At 34.9% G+C, this 22,598-nt stretch overlaps 1 protein-coding gene and 2 non-coding genes across 7 annotated transcripts in view; 1 reads left to right on the top strand and 2 right to left on the bottom strand.

Moving 5' to 3' along the window:
- ST7L (suppression of tumorigenicity 7 like) overlaps window positions 1-22,598 on the bottom strand; it is an 80,370-nt gene that overhangs the window by 39,463 nt on the left and 18,309 nt on the right. For all 5 annotated transcript variants that reach the window (XM_012778486.3, XM_020282353.2, XM_020282349.2 and 2 more), the window contains 6 exons: window positions 19,966-20,044; window positions 11,572-11,726; window positions 8,679-8,776; window positions 8,300-8,414; window positions 6,240-6,312; window positions 5,211-5,313 (listed from right to left, as the gene is read on the bottom strand). In XM_012778486.3, coding sequence (XP_012633940.1) covers window positions 5,211-5,313; window positions 6,240-6,312; window positions 8,300-8,414; window positions 8,679-8,776; window positions 11,572-11,726; window positions 19,966-20,044 — 623 coding nt within the window. The remainder of the gene's footprint in view (window positions 1-5,210; window positions 5,314-6,239; window positions 6,313-8,299; window positions 8,415-8,678; window positions 8,777-11,571; window positions 11,727-19,965; window positions 20,045-22,598) is intronic.
- LOC142869708 (U6 spliceosomal RNA) lies at window positions 14,907-15,009 on the top strand. The gene has a single exon (XR_012918282.1). It is a non-coding gene; the product is annotated as a U6 spliceosomal RNA (small nuclear RNA).
- LOC142869723 (U6 spliceosomal RNA) lies at window positions 22,455-22,561 on the bottom strand. The gene has a single exon (XR_012918296.1). It is a non-coding gene; the product is annotated as a U6 spliceosomal RNA (small nuclear RNA).

The following is a 22,598-nucleotide window of genomic DNA, read 5'->3' on the forward strand; positions in this document are numbered from 1 at the left end:
ATCCAGAATAAACAAATCTATAATGACAGAAAGTAAATTAGTGGTTGCCAGGGACTGAGGGAAAGAGAAATGGTGAGTGACCGCAAATAGGTACACAGTCTGTTTCTGGAGTAATGACAATGTTCTAGAATTACATAGTAGTAGTAATTTTACAACCTTGTCAATACACTAAAAATGACTGACCTGTGTACTTTAAAAGTGAATTTTATGGTATGTGAATTATATTGTATATAAAACTACTGGATGGTTGGATAATGAAGATATGAGAGACTAGAATGAATGAAACAGGATGCTGTGAAATACTTAGAATATCTGAAACATCTTCTACTGAAAATCCAAAGACTGACAATTCCTATAGTAACTGAAAGATGCATTATATCTTTGTTTGACAACTAAAAAAAAATCTGTTAAACCAAAGCCATAGCAAGTTGAAAACCATAAAAATATGCTAATTTTTTACTGTGATATTATCAGTATTATAATACTAAAATTCAGTACTATCTACTAAAATTCATTGAGTAAAATAAAAAAACCTGTACATGCAATCAATATTAATGAAATAACTAAATGCAAATTCATAGCCTGAAGAGATTTATATGATCTTTCTCTACTGCACTTTCTAATAGTTTCCAGCTTTAACAAATTGCACAGCTCTAAACCTATAGCCATTTCTGCTGCAGTTATGTGGAAAGCTGCCAAAAAATATTTCTTGCTAAAGCAGCTTTATCCTTTGCCATTTTACTGCTAAGACTCATACAACCATCTGACAAATATGCATAATAAATTTGTGAGAATAAAAGAAAATTTTAAAGAAATACATATTGAAATGTCACTGTTTATCAAGTTAAATAAGTTATCATGACCCACAGTTGAAGTTTGAAGAAGAAAACGTCTAATGCCCTTTATGTTTGCTTGCCTCCAGCTGAGAATCAGGAATAGAAACCAAAACAGAAGAAAGAGAAAGAAAGAGGTCTGTATATACTTCATCACTTGTAAAAGCCTAGTAAAAAACAGACAGCCACAAATTCCAGAGCTCTCCCAGTTCATATTAACATTAATGTTATTTAAATGTGATATTATTTAGTTTGGTAGAGCTTAAAATTTCTCCAAAAAACCTTCCTTAATAATTATTTATAGTGTTTGATAACACTCAGCTTAAAGTATTTGTCCACAAACAATAATCTAAGTTTATAGCACCACTCTGCTTAGCTGGATATTTTGATACAACTGAACTGTCATCTGCTTTGATATTTAGTTGAGAGGAAAATAGGTAAATTCCTACCTATAAATAAAAATGATTTTAACATGTTAAAGTGTATGTGTGCATACATACATAGGTATATATACAGATATATAAACAGTTTTAGTGAGGCATATTTTATATATCATGAATTCCCCATTGTAAGTACAGTCATACCTTGGAGATACAGTGAGTTTAGTTCCAGACCATTGCAATAAAGTGAAAATCACAATAAAGCAAGTAACAGAAATTTTTTGGCTTCCCAATGCATATAGAAGTTACTTTGACCAGATCCATCAGAGGAATCAGGCTACAGGCATATGAAATGTATTTCTTAAATATTGAGACTTGAAAGTTGAAATTATTGCTTATTCCATGGGCTTCAGAATGTATGCTGTGTCAGTAGGCATGAAAACAACATTCATCTCCTTCTACATCAGCACTTGTTGCTTCACCTTGCACTTATATGTTATGGAGATGGCTCTTTCCTTAAACCTCATAGACCAACTTCTGCTAGCTTCAAACTTTTCTTCCATAGCTTTCTCATCTCTCTCAGCCTTCACAGAAATGAAGAGAGTTAGAGCCTTGCTCTAGATTAGGCTTTGACTTATGGGAATTTTATAATGGTTTGACCTTCTATCCAGACCACTAAAACTTTCTCCATATCAGCAATAAGGAGCATCCCTAACAGCATCACAGATTTTCTAAAGCAGATTCAATCTAGACATTAATTTATGTTACCTATACAACAATTTAATTTTCTTATTAGGGAAACGGTTAGCATCACCCCCACCCAAGTGCCTCAGACAGTAATTTTGAAAACCAATGCACATCATCAGAATTGTTACTGCTGAGAATACATTTTGCATAACATGGTTTTTGAGACAGAAAACAAGTCTACAACCACAGGGAGAAGATAGTTTCAAATTTTGTTATTTTGAGTAGAATTAAATAAAAATTTTAGACATCTTAATGGTGCATTTCATTTTAATAGTTTTGATCAATAACTACTGCTTATTTTCTCCCACAAGGAACAAATTACCATCTCAGCCTGATAAGAACAGTAATAATCATCACTTCTGTAATGTTTACTATGTGTCAGCCACTCTGTTAACCCTTTTAAAGATATGAACTCATTTAATCCTTTTAACAAATCTATGAGAAACAAAATATTATCTTAATTTTACAGATGGAGAAACTCAAGTCCAGAGAAGTTAAATAAGTTGTCCAAAGTCATACAGCTAAGAAATGGTAGCCCCAGAATTCAGACACTGGCAGTCTGGTTGCGAATCTACTGGGCAGTATGAGAACCAAGGATTTCATTTAAAATTATTTACAGACTTCTGCTTCCAGCAATGGGACACAGGAAATTCAGATCAGTCCTCCCAGATAACTAGAAAAACTGAGCCAAATATCTAATTGAATACATCAGAGAATTAACGAAGAGTAAAGAATTACCAGGGCGCAATCTAAAAAAGACAGAAATCCAGAAAAGCAAGGCACATATGGAGCTTCTTTTACTGTAGGAGGACTTGTCAATTTTGGATGAGATGGCTAAGAAGTTTTCAGCCTTTTTGCCAATTTCACAAAGATAAGACAACAAAAGTTAGAGTCCAAGGCCTGTCAAGAGTAAGAGCTCTAGTAAAACCTCCCCAATAGGATTGGGACCATGAAAGGCTACATCCTAGAAATAAGGGTGAACTAGAAATAAAATAAAACTTTAATGAACTGCAGCCCAATTTCATGTCATCTGGGTGCCTTAGAAATTATCAATCCCTGAAACTGGATTAAGGTGATCCTATCCTGCTAGAGCTTCTTCTAGGCATCTAAGATCAAATAATATTATCTAAGATTGCAAATTATTTTATTTTTTTTATTTATATTTTATTTTATACAGAATCTCACTTTGTTGCCTGGACTAGAGTGCCGTGGCATCAACCTAGTTCACAGCAACCTCAAACTCCTGGGCTTAAGCATTCCTTCTTTCTCAGCCTCCTGAGTAGCTGGGACTACAGGCATATGCCCACCATGTCCGGCTAATTTTTTCTATATATTTTTAGTTGGTCAATTAATTTGTTTCTATTTTTTTTAGTAGAGACGGGGTCTCACTCTTGATCAGGCTGGTTTCGAACTCCTGACCTTGAGCAATCCACCCACCTCAGCCTCCCAGAGTGCTAGCATTACAGGCATGAGCCACTGAGCCTGGCCTGAAAACTATTTTTAAAACTTCTCAAACATGCCGGGTGCGGTGGCTCACGCCTATAATCCTAGCACTCTGGGAGGCCGAGGCGGGCGGATTGCTTGCTCGAGGTCAGGAGTTCGAAACCAGCCTGAGCAAGAAGGAGAACCCATCTCTACTAAAAACAGAAAGAAATTAATTGGCCAACTAATATATATAGAAAAAATCAGCTGGGCATGGTGGAGCATGCCTGTAGTACCAGCTACTCAGGAGGCTGAGGCAGTAGGATTGCTTGAGCCCAGGAGTTTGAGGTTGCTGTGAGCTAGGCTGATGCCATGGCACTCACTCTAGCCTGGGCAACAAAGCGAGACTCTGTCTCAAAAAAAAAAAAAAAAGAAAAGAAAAATTAGGCAGGTGTGGTGGTGCATGGCTATAGGCCTAGCTACTCAAGATGCTGAGGCAGAGGATCACTTGAGCCCAGGAGTTGGAGGTTTCAGTGAGCTATGATGATGCCACTGTACTCAGCTTGGATGACAGAGGGAGATCATGTCTCTTAAAAAAAAAAAAAAAAAAACAAACACAGAACCAAAAGCCCACCAATATGCCACCAGCATCACTATTCTTGCACTTTGCACTTTGGGGTCATTATTAAGTAAAATAAGCATTACTTAAACACAATCACTACAACACTACAACAGTCAATCTGATAACCAAGTAGCTACTAAGTAACTAGCAGGTAGGTAGCTAGACATCATGGATATGCTGGACAGAGGGGGACAACACAAGATAACATCATGCTACTCAGAATGGCACACAATTTAAAATTTATAAATTGTTTATTTCTGGAATTTTCCATTTATTTTCAGACCAAGGTTGACCATGGGTAGCTGAAACAGCAGAAAGTGAAATCACAGATAAGGGGGGGAGGTAGGACTAGTGTCACTTAATGAAAGAATGGTATGTTGACTCTCATTCTTTGACTTTAGTAATTTTCTTAATCATATCTTTACTTATTCTAACAGGCTTACAACTTTCTCTTCTTGGAGATTATCTTTGAGAGATTAATCTCCTTACTGTAGCTCTTTACTCTAGTTTCCAAATTCTATTAATACACACTATACTGGTATCAAAGCTATAATTACATTTGTAGCAAGGGCATCTATTCTTTAATAGTCTATGCTTCCTAACATGGGACATTGTTTGTAAAACCCAAAATTTAATCTTGCGTGATAACACACAAAGATTAAACAATAATTTGTGTGACTGCAAAATGTACAATATAAAGACAAAAGAAACAAGTATATAGATTCATCTGGGACTAAATAAAAACCAACTCAGCACCAGTTTTTCTGGGAACTTCTACATCTGTTTCCTATTATTAATTACTTGAATGTATTTGTCTTCAGTTTTTGTCTACCCAGCCCTAGTTCAAAATTCAGGCATTTGTCTAGAAAAAGCTTTTACAGTAACAGGAAATTTGATTTAGCGATCTGAAATATGAATGATCTTTTATTAAGACCAAGCTATTTGATCATTTCTTCTCTATAACTATAGTAAAAGGACAGCTAAGTGGACACAGTTCAAATTATATTTGATAGCAATTACAAAGCATGTAGTTAACCACTGCTGCTACCTACCTTTCTGAATGCCTTTAAGGATAATAATAAGTATCAAAGTATAGCAGACTAAAACAATTGAGCCAAATTACGGCAACCCAAACTATGGTCTACACACTGTCATCAATTTGATGAATTTAAATAAAAATAGCATTTTCATCATAAAATTTCTCACTTTTGGAACATGAGGATTAAATTCCACAGCTCTATGAATTGCTTCCACAGCATTAATTTCTGCTGTGCTTAGCCCTCTTCTAGAGGCTGTTTCTGGAGAGAATCTGTAAGAAAATCACAAAACAAGGAAATGAATATACCAAAAAAGTAGAGAATTTATGGATTTAGATGATAATATAGTCCCCTGAATCAAAGAAGTTTCTGGCAATGGCAAAGACAAAGCCAGATGACTACTAAAAATGAAAGTAAAGCCTTCTGGTTCAACATATAAGAAAAGGCAGCATAAGGAATGAAAATCTTCAAACTTAGGTAAAGAAAGCCTTCAAAAGTCCATTGAAGACACACTTTGGGAAAAGTAATAAATGCTACACAGGGATATCCAGAGAATTTAATGAAATAGAAGTACATTCTTATCAAATTCTCATCTGAGAGGAAACAGACTAAATACTCCATTCTAATTCCTATCAAGGTATAGTAATCTAGGGTAAAAGAAAATGCTCATCATTTGGTTGGTTTGTGAATATTTTATCTGCAGAATAAAGAGAATTCATTAAAGGCAGCCAAAAATACAAGGAAAGCAAAATAACTCAGAATTATCATCTAAGAACACATAACATAAACCTATTTCCCTACCATACCCCTTATCATTATCATCATAGTTACTATTTACCATGCATACTTTCTTTCTAGATATTGCTTTAGGTATTTAATACACATAATCCTCAAACAACCACCCTATGGTGTTATTATTCTCATTTTAGAGATGAGGAAGACACTCAAAATGATTAACTTGCCCAAAGTCCTATAAGTGGAATGTTATAGAGTTTGAATAGGAACCCAGATTTACTTAGCTCTAAAAACCTTGCTGGTTTCCACTACACATACTTAGAAGCCTCAAAGACCTAGAAGATCAAGAGTTATTCAGAAGGAATTAGGGAGGAAAAAATACATGGTTTAATGTCAGTGGAGGAAAAACATAATACTGAATTCAGCAGGCTTTCCAAATTATTGTAGTTTTTACAACACTTACTTATCTGAAACAGTCCTTGTCTTCAATAGTGCTGCTGTATAACAGATAGCTGCTGACTTTGGAAGGCTTATATCTGTAGTAATAATTCATAGGTAAGAATTACAAAAAAAATCTTAATATAATTTTTAATAAGAATAATTCATAGTGCAAATTCAACAGATGTAATACAGTAGAAGCACCTGGACATGTAGTTGAAAAACCTGAATTTGAACCTTGATTCTACTATTTACTTGCCATGTATCCTTAAGCTAGTAGCAACTTCTTTGATCTCAGTTTTCTCTTCTTACAATAGAGAATGGTAGTTTTCTGGCAGAGATTAAATTATGTCTTTGAAGTCCTCTGCACAATGGTGGAAAGTGCTCAATAAATGTTTATAATAATCTACTTATAATAAGACTATTCAATGAAAAAGACATAGTATAATTAGAACTATATAAAACCTGCACTGATCCATAGAGAAAAGCTGAGATTGGAAAAATATATTTAACAGTAGTTAAATCCAGGTTGATTCAACCAAGGATGATTTTTATTTTTTCTTCTTCCTAAATTTTTATATTTTTTACATTTTCTTAAATGATTACTTTTTATAAAATAAAAATAATTAATCTGAAACTAGAAATAAATTAATTACATAAAGCCTTTTTAAAAGAATGACCCAAATAATACTATCAGAAGAATAAGACCAAAGAACTCTCTTGCTGGTTTTGATTCCAGAGTTATAGTAGCAAATGAAGGACTAAAGAAGTAAATTTGCTTTCAACTTCTTTAGGATTCTAGAAAGGCAAAAATCAGGACTCATGAAAATAATGAAAACAGAAGCATATTAACTTAACTATGTTTTATTAGTTTTAGGTTTTTTTTTCTTCTACCCCTATTGGCACAGAATGTAATTAGCTTTATTTTTCATGAATCGGTCCTATTCTGATTTTTTATATTTAGTCCCTAAGCTTGTTCATCACAAGTATCATAACCAAGCCATCAATCCAGTAAGTTACATATGGAAAGAATTTCTTACAAATTTCTCCATGAGCCTATACTAATCTGAAGCACTTTCTAAGAATTCCAGATGTTTAAAAGAAATGAACTTCTCTTTCCAAGTATAACACATTTCAAATTTTCTAAGTCATAGGGATTCCCAAGCTAATGGGTAGGAATCTACAACAGGACAAGTGTGAGTAAGTGACTTATATGTGTTCTGTTATAGTGAAAGATATGACCAAAAACATTAACCCAAAGTTTTCAGCTTGGGGTTAAAAGCTGATGCCTCACTCAGAATGAAGAGAAAGGTTATGTGGCTTTAAAATACTCCCAACTCCATTTGTAATAGACTGACAATGTTATATTAATAGTTAATAATAAAAATAACCAATATATATTGAATTGTTACTATGGGAAGACTAATGAACAAAGAAACGGAATACTTGGATTTTAAGTTCAGGTTTACCACTTACTGACTGGGAGACCTTACTCAATAATTTAACCTTCTCGAACTCCAGTTTCCTCATTTAGTAACTGAAAGCAGTAAAAATATTCATCCACTACATCACAGGATTACTGTAAGGATCAGATGAGATAATAAACTATGCTTTATAACTAAAAAGCATTGTAAAAATGTTATTCTGAATTCCTCTTACAAGTACATACGCTAAACAACTTCTGCTAGCCTTCCTTGACAGTCCAAAACAAATGAGGAACCCTCCTATGTGCACAGCACCCATACTGTTCCATTTATCTTACCTAATATCCTGTCTTCAATGTAACTGCTGCTCATTTGTCTGTATGTTTCACTAAACTATAAATCCTATGAGGGCTAATTTCATGTCTTCTTGTTCACTGTTGTATTCTGAATACTTCGCTCATGTTAGGCACTCAATAAACAAACAAACAAATCTTGACAGAAGAAAGATTAAATAGCAACTCATACTTATGCATACTAAATACTGACTGGTAAGAATAAAAGAGAAAATTAGAGAAATATTAGGATATGATTATATTTATAATTACATAATTGGAAAAAGAATATTTTAACCATGTTATCAACTAAGACAAATATGACTCACCATCATATTTTGCTAGGACTGCCTGAACATCTGCATAGGCCTGTAATTCTAAAAGTGATTCTAAGAGATTTTCATGGATGTTCAACATGGTGAGAGGAGGAAATTCTTTCATCAACTGTATATTAAAAGGAAAAAAAGATTAAAATCATAACAAAGGAGCTCAATAGAGAACAGCCAAATTCATTAAAGTAGAAATTCTCATTTCTTAACAAAACTATGAAGACCTATCCCTTAAGTATGTATATTCAATAACTATCTTATTATAAAAACTACCAATTAAAAAGCAGTGATTCTGCTTTAAAATAACTGGCAAATTGAACTACATTTTTAGTTTTTTGGGGGGAATAAATATAGTAGTGTAGCCATAAGATTTACTTACATCTCTCATTATTTTTACTGCTTCTCTTATTCTTCCTAATTTTCTTGCACACATTGCCAATCTTCTTTTAATGTATACTAGTACATTAGTATCTCTCCCTATTTAGAAAAACAAAAAATGACACAACTATCACTCTTGTATTATGGCTTGCTATCTCATTAACATATTACCCATTAATTTTAATTACTTACCCTGGAAGATTCAATTAAAATTAAATTGTGTCAGAGTGGAAGAATATTGATTGTTAAATTTGAGTGATGAAAACTGAATGGGATTCTACTAAGTGCAGTATCTTAAGAATGGAAAAACCAGCACCACATGTACTCACCAGCAAATTGGTTTTAACGGATCAACACCTAAGTGGACATATAGGAGTAACATTTATCGGGTGTCAGAAGGGTAGGAGGGGGAAGGAGGGGATATACAAACAAACGAATAAGATGTGCAACGTTTGGGGGATGGACACGCTTGAAGCTCTTACTCGAGGGGGGAGGGTGGGCATGGGAAAAATAAAACAAAGAACAAACAAACAAAAAAATTGAATAGGAGTCCTATTTTTGTGTATTGTTTGGAGTTTTCTGTGTTACAAGCTTAAAATATACATTGAATTACTTTTGCCTCTAATAATAGGTAATCTTAGTATATATAATTCATGTATAATTAGCAAGTTCACTTTAATATTAACAGAAAAGAAACACATTAATAGGAAAACATAATATTAACCTACTATTAATATTTTCAGTTTGTGTATAATTATTTTAGCATTCTCTATTTTTTTAGCTGAAAAACAAAAAAAAAGTCCAAAACAAAATTTCCATGGTTAATATAAACTTTTCTTTTTTTTTTTTTTTTTTTTTGAGACAGAGTCTCGCTTTGTTGTCCAGGCTAGAGTGAGTGCCTTGGCGTCAGCCTCGCTCACAGCAACCTCAAACTCCTGGGCTCGAGCGATCCTTCTGTCTCAGCCTCCCAAGTAGCTGGGACTACAGGCATGCGCCACCATGCCCGGCTAATTTTTTTTTATATACATATCAGTTGGCCAATTAATTTCTTTCTATTTATAGTAGAGACGGGGTCTCGCTCTTGCTCAGGCTGGTTTTGAACTCCTGACCTTGAGCAATCCACCCGCCTCAGCCTCCCAGAGAGCTAGGATTACAGGCGTGAGCCACCGCGCCCGGCCAATATAAACTTTTCTTAACAGCTAGTAATTAACAAACTATAAAACTACTTCTACAAAGAGCTAACAAATATTTCTGTAACTATCTCATAACCATATCTGAGATTATACAATGACAAATGGCATGACTTTTTTTACAGATGTAGTTTCATTAGTTTCAGGCTATAAAATTATATATTTCCACAGTTGTGTATTAGAAAAACATGCATTAATGAAACATACTGTATAAATCAGTATTTAGCTTACAGAGAAAACATTATCTGAATTTTAATTTCCACAAACAAAAGATTTAGAATTTAACTGCCAGCAGATAATGCATTATATAAACATTTCAATTTATTACCCAGTATCTGCCAAAATAACTAAAACGCTCTGCCCACAAAAATAGCATGAAGCAGCAGCACTGCTGATGCTAACATCTTTAGTAAAAGTGTCTCAATCATAACTGGGAGAGTATAGCTAAGGATGGTAAAAAAAAAAAAAGGACTTCAGTTGCTATGGCCCTCCTGATCCCAAATACATCATGGAGAAAAATCTACCAAAGAAAGACTCAGTGCCAAGTATGAGGTTGAATTTTGTGCTAAGAATCAGATGGTGTGAATGGGGCTGCTCTCTGCCACTATATGCAGGTATATAGTTTGAAGAATAACCAAATGATGTGCCTCTACTGTTGCTTAGACTAAGGATGAGAATAAAAATAATAGGTACTTATCATCACTAGAGGGCTAGAAGGCTCTCCTGAATGCTGAATATTTTCAAATTGTGTTTCTCTAATGACCAGCCCAATTATATGAAACAAATTACTGTTAAGTCTCAGAGCAGCATCACTCTCAATAACCACAGCAGATCTTTTCCCTTTCAGCATTCTCTGGCTAAAACATGCTTCTGTCTTACCGGATTATAGGTAATCATGAATAGATTAGGTTTATGAAAATTAATCTCTAAGTATTAAGTTGTTTTATTATTGTTGTTTAGTGTTTTAAACATAAAAGAGGCTGGGAGCAGTGGCTCATGCCTTTAATCCCAGCACTTTGGGAAGTCAAGGTAGGAGGACTGCTTGAGGCCAGGAATTCACCACCAGCCTGGGCAACATAGTGAGACCTTGCTCTACAAAAAATAAAAAGAAATTAGCCAGGTGTGGTGGTATGTGCTTATAGTCCTAGCTACTCAGGAGGCTAAGGTGGGAGGATTGATTTAGCCTAGGAGTTCAAGGCTGAAGTGAGCTTCTGATCATGCCACTGCGTCCCAGCCTAAGCAACAGAGTGAGACCGTCTTAAAAAAAACAACAGGCCGGGTGTGGTGGCTCATGCCTGTAATCCTAGCTCTCTGGGAGGCCGAGGCGGGCGGATTGCTCGAGGTCAGGAGTTCGAAACCAGCCTGAGTAAGAGCGAGACCCTGTCTCTACTATAAATAGAAAGAAATTAATTGGCCAACTAATATATATAAAAAAAAAAAAATTAGCCGGGCATGGTGGCGCATGCCTGTAGTCCCAGCTACTCGGGTGGCTGAGGCAGCAGGATTGCTTGAGCCCAGGAGTTTGAGGTTGCTGTGAGCTAGGCTGACGCCATGGCACTCACTCTAGCCTAGGCAACAAAGCGAGACTCTGTCTCAAAAAAAAAAAAAAAAAAAAAAAAAAAAAAAACAACAAAACACACACACACACACACAAAAGCAAATTACAGAGATTACAGGGCTAAAAGACAGTTCAAATTTGCTTACTCAGTTGAGCTTCGTGCTGAGGACTCTGGTGCTGGCATTGCTGTGACCGCTTATAAATTGTTTCTCCTGCCTTGAGTGCCTGTTTAAATAACCTTTCAGCGTCTACAATAGTTGTTGCTTCTTCCTCAGCCAGTAGAACATATGCAGTGGCACACCTATGAAGAAAGCAAGCAAGGCAAGTAAAATGGTAAAACAACTATTTTCTCTTGGGTACATCCCTTTGCTCTACGTTATGTTTCCCTAGCCTTACCTATACTTTCCATCTCTGAAAAAAAAAAAAGGAAACTTCATTAAATATTTTAATTTACTAGGGGCATGTTGGTATATTCTTTATGTCTGATTCCATGATTTTTTTCAGTCTTATCTTTCCTGTTTGCTCTTTATTTCCTATATTTTTATTTCTATTTCTATTCTCTGACCCTATGTCCTGTGTTTTCTTTTTTTTGAAAGTGGGGAGAAAACAAGATAAGTAAAGAGTTATCTGAATAGTAGTTCAGGAGACTATATACTGTTGTGGTCATATCTGCGCTTAGTCTCTATACACTTGGTAATATCAATTTCATAGGAACAGGCAAGGGAGAGAGTAAAGATAGTCCACTGGCCAACTAGGCACCTTTAACATGTGACTCAGAAATATATTCCAGGACTAGACCTTTTTTCTCAAAGGTATGAGAGGGAACCTTGCTATCAACTAAAACACATATGACTCACCATAATATTTTGTTAGGACTGCCTGAAGATCTGCATAGGCCTATAATTCTAAAAGTGATTCTAAGAGATTTCCATCGATGTTGAACATGGCAAGAGGAGGAAATTCTTTCATCATACTCTCTGTGTATTTCTTCTGTATGCTGTCCCATACTCTCTTGGACTTATCCACAATAGTATGCAGCATAATTTCCCTTGTTCTGAATTCCAGACCTTCCTAACATACCTACTCTCACTCCTCACACCCATGCTTATTCCAAGTTTTCTTTTCTTTACCCCACTAAAACACAGTTTTCTTTGTATCTTTTAAGTTAACAACTGGCTTAATAAGATAAACTAATTCATTTTTGGAGGGGACAAAAAAGGAAAACAAAAAGTTTCTCTCGAGTCCGTCTCTTCTGGGGACAATGTCCTATTTCTGATTATCTAAGCCTACATTATCCAATATTTTAGTCATTAACCATATGTGGCTACTGAGCACTTGAAATATGGCTAGTCCAAACTGAAATGTGATGCTAAGTGTAAAATGCACACTGGATTGTAAAAACTTAGAACGCAAAATACTCATTAATAGTTTTTTAAAGATATTGATTATATGTTAAAATATTTTAATATTTTGATTAGAGCTGAATAAAATCTTATTCAAATTATTTTCACCCATTTCTTTCTATTTTTAAATGTGGCTACTAGAAAATTTAAAGTTATATATATGGTTTGTATTATATTTCTACTGAATAGTGCCCATCTAAGCAGGAAGAAAGAGATTATTGATAAAAGTAAAAGGCTGGCCGGGCATGGTGGCTCACGCCTGTAATCCTAGCACTCTGGGAGTCCGAGGTGGGAGGATCACTCAAGGTCAGGAGTTCAAAACCAGCCTGAGCAAGAGCGAGACCCCATCTCTACTAAAAAAAAAAAAAAAAAAATAGAAATTAGCTGGGCAACTAAAAATATATATATAGAAAAAATTAGCTGGCCATGGTGGCACATGCCTATAGTCCCAGCTACTTGGGAGGCTGAGGCAGGAGGATTGCTTGAGCCCAGGAGTTTGAGGTTGCTATGAGCTAGGCTGATGCCATAGCACTCTAGACCGGGCAACAGAGTAAAACTCTGTCTCAAAAAAAAAAAAAAAAAGGTAAAAGGCCAAGCATGAAACAAAAATGATGGCAAGATATAATAGCTATCATCAACTAAGGACAAGAGGGTCCTCCACATATGGAAGCTGTAAATCATACCATTTACAGCATCCTTCAAATAATATCCTAAAGCATATAATAATTTCATTAATTAATAAAGACTTCTCCATTAAGTACACTGGATTCTTCTGAAACATTAAATATACTGTTGGTTTAAACACTAGGCTTCCCAATTGCCATTCCAAAACCCAATTAAAATGCTTTTAAATAACCATAATAAAAATGCTTTCTACAAGATCTTGATGGGGGCCAGACGTGGTGGCTCACGCCTGTAATCCTAGCACTCTGGGAGGCTGAGGCGGGTGGATTGCTCGAGGTCAGGAGTTCGAAACCAGCCTGAGCAAGAGCGAGACCCCCATCTCTACTATAAATACAAAGAAATTAATTGGCCAACTAATATATATATATAGAAAAAATGAACCTGGCATGGTGGCGCATGCCTGTAGTTCCAGCTACTTGGGAGACTGAGGCAGGAGATTGCTTGAGCCCAGGAGTTTGAGGTTGCTGTGAGCTACGCTGACGCCATGGCACTCACTCTAGCCTGGGCAACAAAGGGAGACTCAAAAAAAAAAAAAAAAAGATCTTGATGGGTATAAACTGATGCAGCAGAATAAAATATAAACATAATTTTAAATTACAGTATAGCTATATGGTGAAGAGATTTTTTTTCCTTAAAGTTTTCTTGCATTTGTTTAAAAATGTTAAGATATAGGAAATGAATTATATGAATACCTAATGAACTTAATTTGGGGAATGTTTTTTTAAAAATTTATGAAGTAAATTTCACAGTTTAAAACATTTTAAAGTGTATGTTAATATATTTTTAACATATTGACAAAGTTGTGCAAGCATCACCTCTATGTAATTCCAGGACATTTTCATCATCCTTGCCAAAACCCTATATCTATTAAGCAGTCACTCTCTATCTTCTCTGTTGTCCCAGTCCATGGCAATCACAAATCTATTTTCTTTCCCTTGATAGTATACTTTGATATACAAAAGATTTAATTTTGATGTAGTCTAATTTATCTAATTTTTATTTTTTTGCTTGTGTTTTGGTGTCATGTCATATCTAAGAAACCACTACAAAATCCAAGGTCATGAATATTTGCCCCTATGTTTTCTTCTAAAAGCTTCATAGTTTAGCTCTTCCATTTAGATTCTTGATTAATTTTAAATTAATTACTATTTACGGTGTGAGGTTAAGGGTCTAACTTCATGCTTTTATATACATGGCTATCTAGTTGCTCCAATATCATTTGCTGAAAAGACTATTCTTTCTTCCATTGAATAGTCTTGGTACCCTTTTTAAAAATCAACTGACCATAGATATATGGGTCTATTTCTGGATTCTCAATTTGAATCCATTGATCTAGGTGTTTATCCTTCTGATTTAATTACTATAGATTTGTACTAAGTTTTAAAATTGAGCACTTGCTTAGGCAGCACATATACTAAAATTGGGACGATACAGAGAAGATTAGCATGGCCCCTGTGCAAGGATGACACACAGATTCATGAAGCATTTCATATTTTTTAAAAATTAAAAAATAAATTAAAATAAAAATAAAATTGGGCACTGTGAGTCTTCCAACTTTGTTCTTCTATTTCAAGATTCAGGGTCTCTTGTGATTCCATATACATTTTAAGATCACCTAGTACATTTCTGCAAAAATGGTAACTAGAATTGTGACACAAAGTACACTGAATCTGTAGATCAACTTAGAGAGTATTGACAACCCAACAATGTTAAGTCTTCTAATTCATGAACATGGGATGACTTTCCATTTTTTTAGTTCTTTAACTTATTTAACAATGCTTTGTAGTTTTCCGTACAGAAATCTTACACTTACTTGATTAAATTTATTCCTACGTAATTTAAGCTTCCTCATGCTATAGTAAATGGAATTGTTTTCTTTATTTCCTTTTCAGATTATTCCTTGCTAAGGCATAGAAATACAACAATTTTTATATGTTCATCTTGTTTCTCACAACTTTGCTGAACTCTTTTATTAGCTCTAATAGTTTCTTGTGGATTAAGAGTTTTTAAGATAATATCATCTGTAAATAGAGTTTTATTCCTTAGTTTCCAATTTGGATCCCTTTTTTTTTTCTTGCATAACTACACAGGCTAAACCTCCAGTATCGTGTTAAACAGATGTAAGGCGAGCACAGACATCCTTGCCTTATTCCTGATCTTAGAAGGAAATCTAAGATGAAAGCTTTCAGTGTTTCATCATTAAGTATATAGTTAGCTGTGGGTTTCTCATAGATGCTCTTGAGGAAATTTCCTTCCAATTCTAGTTTTTAAAAATGTTTTCATCATACAATGGTGTTAGATTTTTGTCAAAAATTTTTCTATATCAACTGAGATGTTCATGTGGTTTTGTCCCTTGTTCTGTTAATATATTACATTAATAGATTTTCATACATTTTTATCATGAAAGGGTGTTGAATTTTTTTTTTTTTTTTTGAGACAGAGTCTCACTTTGTTGCCCAGGCTAGAGTGAGTGCCGTGGCATCAGCCTAGCTCACAGCAACCTCAAACTCCTGGGCTCAAGCATTCTACTGCCTCAGCCTCCTCAGTAGCTGGAACTATAGGCATGTGCCACCATGCCCAGCTAATTTTTTCTATATATATATTAGTTGGCCAATTAATTTCTTTCTATTTATAGTAGAGACGGGGTCTTGCTCTTGCTCAGGCTGGTTTTGAACTCCTGACCTTGAGCAATCTGCCCACCTCGGCCTCCCAGAGTGCTAGAATTATAGGTGTGAGCCACCACGCCCAGCCAGTGTGTTGAATTTTGTCAAATGCCTTTTCTGCATCAATTGAGATGATCATGTGGCTTATTTCTTTCATTCTGTTAATGTGGAGTATTACACTGATCAACCTTCATATGTTGAACTATTCTTGTAACCTGGAATAAATCCCACTTGGTCAGGGTGTTAACACTTTCAACATGCTGTTGGATTTGGTGTGTTAGTATTTGTGTTCAGCTATTATTTCTTCAAATATTCTTTCTGCCCTTTCTCTCTCTCTCTCTTCTCTGGTACTCCCATTATGCCTAGGTTGGTATACTTGATAGTGTCTCACAGGTTTTTTTTTTTTTTTTTTTTTTTTGAGACAGAGTCTCGCTTTGTTGCCCAGGCTAGAGTGAGTGCCGTGGCGTCCTAGCTCACAGCAACCTCAAACTCCTGGGCTCGAGTGATCCTTCTCCCTCAGCCTCCCGGGTAGCTGGGACTACAGGCATGCGCCACCATGCCCGGCTAATTTTTTATATATATATCAGTTGGCCAATTAATTTCTTTCTATTTATAGTAGAGACGGGGTCTCGCTCTTGCTCAGGCTGGTTTGAACTCCTGACCTTGAGCAATCCGCCCGCCTCGGCCTCCCAAGAGCTAGGATTACAGGCGTGAGCCACAGCGCCCGGCCGTCTCACAGGTTTTTTAGACTCAGTTCATATTTCTTCATTCCTTAATTTTTTTCTTGCTCCTCGGACTAGGTAATCTCAATTGACCTAAATCAAGTTCACTGGTTCTTTCTTCTGTCTGCTCAAGTGTGTTGTTGAACTCCTATAGTAAATGTTTCATTTCAGTTATACTTTTCAATTCTAGAATTTCTATTTAGTTCCTTTTTATTATTCCTTCCTCTTTATTGATATTTTCTAATAGTGATACATCATCCTCATGGTTTCCTTTACCTCTTTGAGCATATTTAAAATAGTTGATTTAAAATCTTTGTCTATAAAGTCCAAAGACTAAGCTTTCTCAGCAGCAGTTTCTATTAATTTCTTTTTTTCTCCTGTGTATGAGCCAAATTTTATTTATTTGCATGACTTGTAATTTTCTATTATAAACTGGAAATCCTTAATATCATATTCTGGCAATTCTGGAAATCAGATCATCTCTACTCCCTAGGATTTGTTGTTGCTACTTACTGTTATTTGTTAGTTTGTTGACTTTTCTGAACAAATTTTATAAAATCTATATTCTCTGTCATATATGACCAGTAAAGTCTGTTCTCTTTTAGCCTAGTGGTCAGTTAGTGATTAGAGGGAGATTTTCTTAAACACCTGCAACCAAAAACAAACAAAATACAAAAAGCAAAAGTCTTCACAGATGCACCGTGTGTCAGCTGGGGCACATCTTCATCATTCAACCAGGCAGCTTACAACTCTGCCTTAGCCTTCACCTCCTGCTTGTTCAGAACCTGAAGGTTAGCCAGATGTGAGAGCTTGAGACCTTCTCGAGTCTTTTCTGAGCATGTGCCCAGCTCTGGCCATGTGTGGGGCCTTTGAGATTCCCAGAAAACTGAGGGAACTTTTCAAAGCCTTTATTCCCCAAAGTGTCTCATACTCCAGCCTTTGCTCATAACCTTTCTGGTTTGTCTATTATTTGCCCTAGCTTTTACTCCTTGCCCCAGGCAGCAGCAGCTAATGCATTTGCCTTTAAATATTTTCAACGACTGTCCCCCAGTGTAGTTATGTCACTCCTGGGAGAGTTTTGAGTAAGCTGAAATAAAGGCTTGAGCTGGTCCTTCATGGAATCATCTGACAGATCAAAATAAAAACCACAGTTCTTTGAGAATAAGGCCCATTCTGCTTCTTTTGGTACTAAAAAGCCATACCTGGAATGGAATGTGCGCTATTATATTTCCAAGGCTGCCACTGAGCTAGGGAACAGGGGATGGGGCCAGAGTAAATAAAACATCACAAAGCTCTCTTATAGAAATTCAGGTGGTTTTTTCCCTCGATTAAACATTCATACTACTGTAAACTTTTGATTAGCTTCCAGAGTTTTAATAAAGTTGATTCTGACAGTTTTTGCCAGTTTATTCACTGCTTTGGGAGTTACCTACTCTGCCATTTTTGTTCCACCTTGGGAAGGCCTTCTTAATAAGAATAATGTATCTATTGGAAGGGGAGTTTAGGGTACAACTCTAAATTCACATTATCCAGTACACATTCCTTGATTAACCCCACCTGGGATCATATTTTTACTCTTGGCATTTATTTAGTCTGTATTAGATTAATATTTATTGATCTGTCCCATTTAAATATTAAGTTGCCTTATGATTTTACATTTTATCTTTTCAAAATATATTGAATAGATAAAATGACAGGTGATGTGGCTCACACTTGCAATCCCAGCTACTCAAGAGGCTGAGATAGGAGAATCTCTTGAGCCCAGGAGTTCGAGGCTGCAGTGAGCTATGATTGCACCACTGCACTCCAGCCTGGGTGACAGAGCAAGATCCTAGCTCAAAAAAAAAAAAAAAAAATACACAAACACACACACTCTCATACACATATATATGTAAAGTTCACACAAAGAACTATAAAAAAAATGCTATTAACATGCAAAAAAATAAAGTTGACAGATCTATGTTTTACTTATTTTGAATCCCCTTCTTATGCCTCCAAGAGAAACTTTAGATAAGAACTAAAGTTCTCAAGACTGAATGAATGCTTGAAATTAATGGTTTAAATAAAAAACAACCTTTTGGCCGGAGCTGCCATCTTCCAGTAATGCACCAAAATGACGAACACAACGGGAGAGAGAAGAGGCACCCAATATATGTTCTCTAGGCCTTTTAGAAAACATAGATTTGTTCCTTTGGCCACATACATGCGAATCTACATGAAAGATGATATGGTGGTCCGAGTGCAGTGGTGTTTACAACTAATTGATCACCAGTTACAGATTCCTTTGTTCCTTCTCCACTCCCACTGCTTCACTTGACTAGCCTTAAAAAAAAGAAAGGTGACATTGTAGACATCAAGGGAATGGGTACTGTTCAAAAAGGTATGCCCCACCAATGTTACCTTGGCAAAACTGGAAGAGTCTACAATGTTACCCAGCATGCTGTTGGCATGGTTATAAACAAACAAGTTAAGGGCAAGATTATTGCCAAGAGGATTAATGTGCTAATGTGCGTATTGAGCATATGAAGCACTCTAAGAGCCGAGACAGCTTTCTGAAACTCAGGAAGGAAAATGATAAGAAAAAGAAGGAAGCCAAAGAGAAAGGTACCTGGGTTCAAGTGAAGTGCCAGCCTGTCCCACCCAGAGAAGCATACTTTGTGAGAACCAATGGAAAGGAGCCTGAGCTGCTGGAACCTATTCCCTATGAATTCATGGCATAATTAGGTATAAAAAATAAAAGATCTCTGGATTGCAAAAAAAAATGAAAAACACAATTAAAACAGGTGGCATATGTATTAAGTACCCTTTCAACTATTATCACCATTCTCTATTGGTATTCTCATTTTTAAATGTATTTCTAGTATAATTTCTATTCAAAAGCATATATAAGTTTACAATTTCAGAAGCAAAGTGCAGATGTTGGTAATACTGCAAATTTTATCTCTAATATGCAAAAAGGAAAAGGGGACTGCTAATGACTCCAAATGTCTTAGGAACAGACAAAAGGAAAATCATTTCCCTGAGTTTTCTTAAAAAACAAACATATTTTCCATGTATTTCAAACTTACTCATTGTTTAACTCTAAAGCTTGATAGGCTGCTTTGATTCGAGCTGGAGGATTTCTTTCCCTCCATGCCTTCTGCATAACTGTAGGAAAAATATTTCAAAGAGTAGATGAGATGGTAAACAAATAATCTTACACAAAACATATGAAGAATGAGCTGAGGAGTAAACAAAGCTTTAAGTAACATGTTCTTAAACAAATGAAAAAAGAAATTGGGTTACTATTTCACATTAACCTTATGAGAAATTTATGTCAAATTTGGAAGCTTCACATACAATAAAAATAAATATATTCTTTTTCTGATTTATTTGAATAACATATAAGGTACTTAACCAAATTAATTATATCATGATACATGAACATTTATATGTCTAAATGCATGTTAAAATTGAGTTTAAGTGACATCAGATTACAATCAATATGAAATATTCCTGCTCTACTTTTATTATTCTAAAAAGGTTCTAATGGAACTGCTAAAAATAAAAAAATTAAAAACAAAGTCTTTGTCTAACCAATGATTTGCTCTAGAAATTATGTTTGGATTTGCATTTTGTATACAAAGGGCAAAAAAAGAGGATTAATTTAGAATATAGTACACCTCTGGAAAATGTCAGCCTCTACTAGGATTCAAAAAAACCTTAAGTTAGGATTTCTCTAGAAAAACAATATTAGTTTTGTTACCATTTACTGTACCAAATGAAGATTTCAAACCAAGTAAAGTTACTTAAAAATTAAACAAACAAATAAAGTATATTTGTGAAACTATCTAGCCAATTTCAACTTTGATAAGATAGAGAATCTATGAGTGTTGCTTTTGGAACAAAACCCACAACTGTCCAGAAAGAATAATGTGGAAAATGTTTGAGTTTTCCTTTGGAAACAAAATATTAGTCTTGGCTTAGAAAAGGAGTCAATATATTCCACTTGTCTAACAAAAATACATTTCTCATATCAAACATGTCACCAGGTAGCTGACAGCTAATGCTTCCTGAACATGACAAATTGATGCAAGTCAGCACCCATCTGATGCTGGCCAGGTAAAGAATATCTTCTTGCTGAAACACTAAAATATTACATAAAAATAAAGTATAATATTAGACTTATGATTTTTGAAGACAGGGCTCTCTTCTATGACATATGTAATAATTACAAGTCCAATTTTGACACTGAATCTTTATCAACATTTTAAATGGTTATTTAGTAGAGTAGTATATCAAGTATATATAATTTATTTAACCAATTCTCTTTTGATGGACAATTAAGTTATACCCAATTTTTTGCTAATATAAAAACACTGATAATAATCTTTCAGTATCTATCTTTGCATATCTGACCAAATATTTCCTTTCTAGAAGTAGAACTGTTAGTTAAAATGTATGTATCTTTTATAACATTTTAGATATATATATATATAGCAAACTCTTTTCAAGAAGATTGTATTAACTTATACTCTTTCAGGTAGTATAGGAGAGTGACCGTTTCCTTGTTTCCTTACCAACACAGTATCATCAATCTTTGCTAATTTAAGAGAGCGAATTGATATTCATTCTCTTTTAATACATGAAAACTATCTCATTTTCATTTGTATTTTTTTTTATTTCTAGTGAGGTCATTCAATTCACCTTTAAGCACTTTTTCTTATGTTTTCATATGCTCTACCAGCCTTTCAAGAGTATTCTTCACAATCAAAGCAGCCTTATGTCTAAGGGGAAAGGGGAATTAAAATGGAGGAAAATATATTTTTTTTTCTAAAATAAGGCTTATGAATAATTAAAAGCAAAATGCTTATTTATTTAGTATTCAATTGTCCTCTTTAAGAGCCCTTGATATGTTCAAAACATAATTAACAAAAGCAATTATCAATTCAAATTTATTTATTTTTTCAAGTTAAATAATATTCTAATATGCTAACAAGCATGAAAGAGACCAGCAGTTATTCCCAAAGTCAAGGGTTACAAATGTAAATGCCTACAGATGCCAGGCATTAAACATAAATGAATGAGCTAAAAACAAATTCACTGTCTAAAAGGGAGAGCCACAACTCACATGTAGCTGATTATTGCCAAGTAGAATTGCAGGTCCAGTTTTGCCATATTTTCCAACTTTCAAAAAGTGTAAATTCGGATTTTAATGTGAAATCTCCTGATTTTTAAATGTTAAAAATGAAAACAAATAATCCAAAAAACACCACTGGCTGGCCCTTGTGGGTATGTTTGTTTTCTGCCCTAGATAAATCTATAGGATGAGAACAAAATCTCCTAATTTAGTGATTACTGATGACAATAAGTCAAGAGAAATTTGCCACATCATACGTATATACACATTTGTCTTTTCTGAATATAAAACTACTAATATAAATCATTACCTTTATGTGAGTGTCTGAAAAATCAATATAGAACCAATAGTCCCTTTCTTTTTAATTTTATTATTATTTATTTACTTATTTTCTTCCAGTGAGGACTGGAAAACCTGATAGACAAATTCTAAAAGAGTTAAAATATGGAATGCTTCGTGAATTTGCATGTCATCCTCCCACAGGAGCCACGCTAATCTTCTCTGTATTGTTCCAATTTTAGTATATGTGCTGCCAAAGCGAGCACAATAGTCCCTTTCTGGATCATCATTCACAGGCAAAGT

This window comes from Microcebus murinus, chromosome 2 (assembly GCF_040939455.1).
Source record: "Microcebus murinus isolate Inina chromosome 2, M.murinus_Inina_mat1.0, whole genome shotgun sequence".
NCBI classification, from domain to species: domain Eukaryota; kingdom Metazoa; phylum Chordata; class Mammalia; order Primates; family Cheirogaleidae; genus Microcebus; species Microcebus murinus.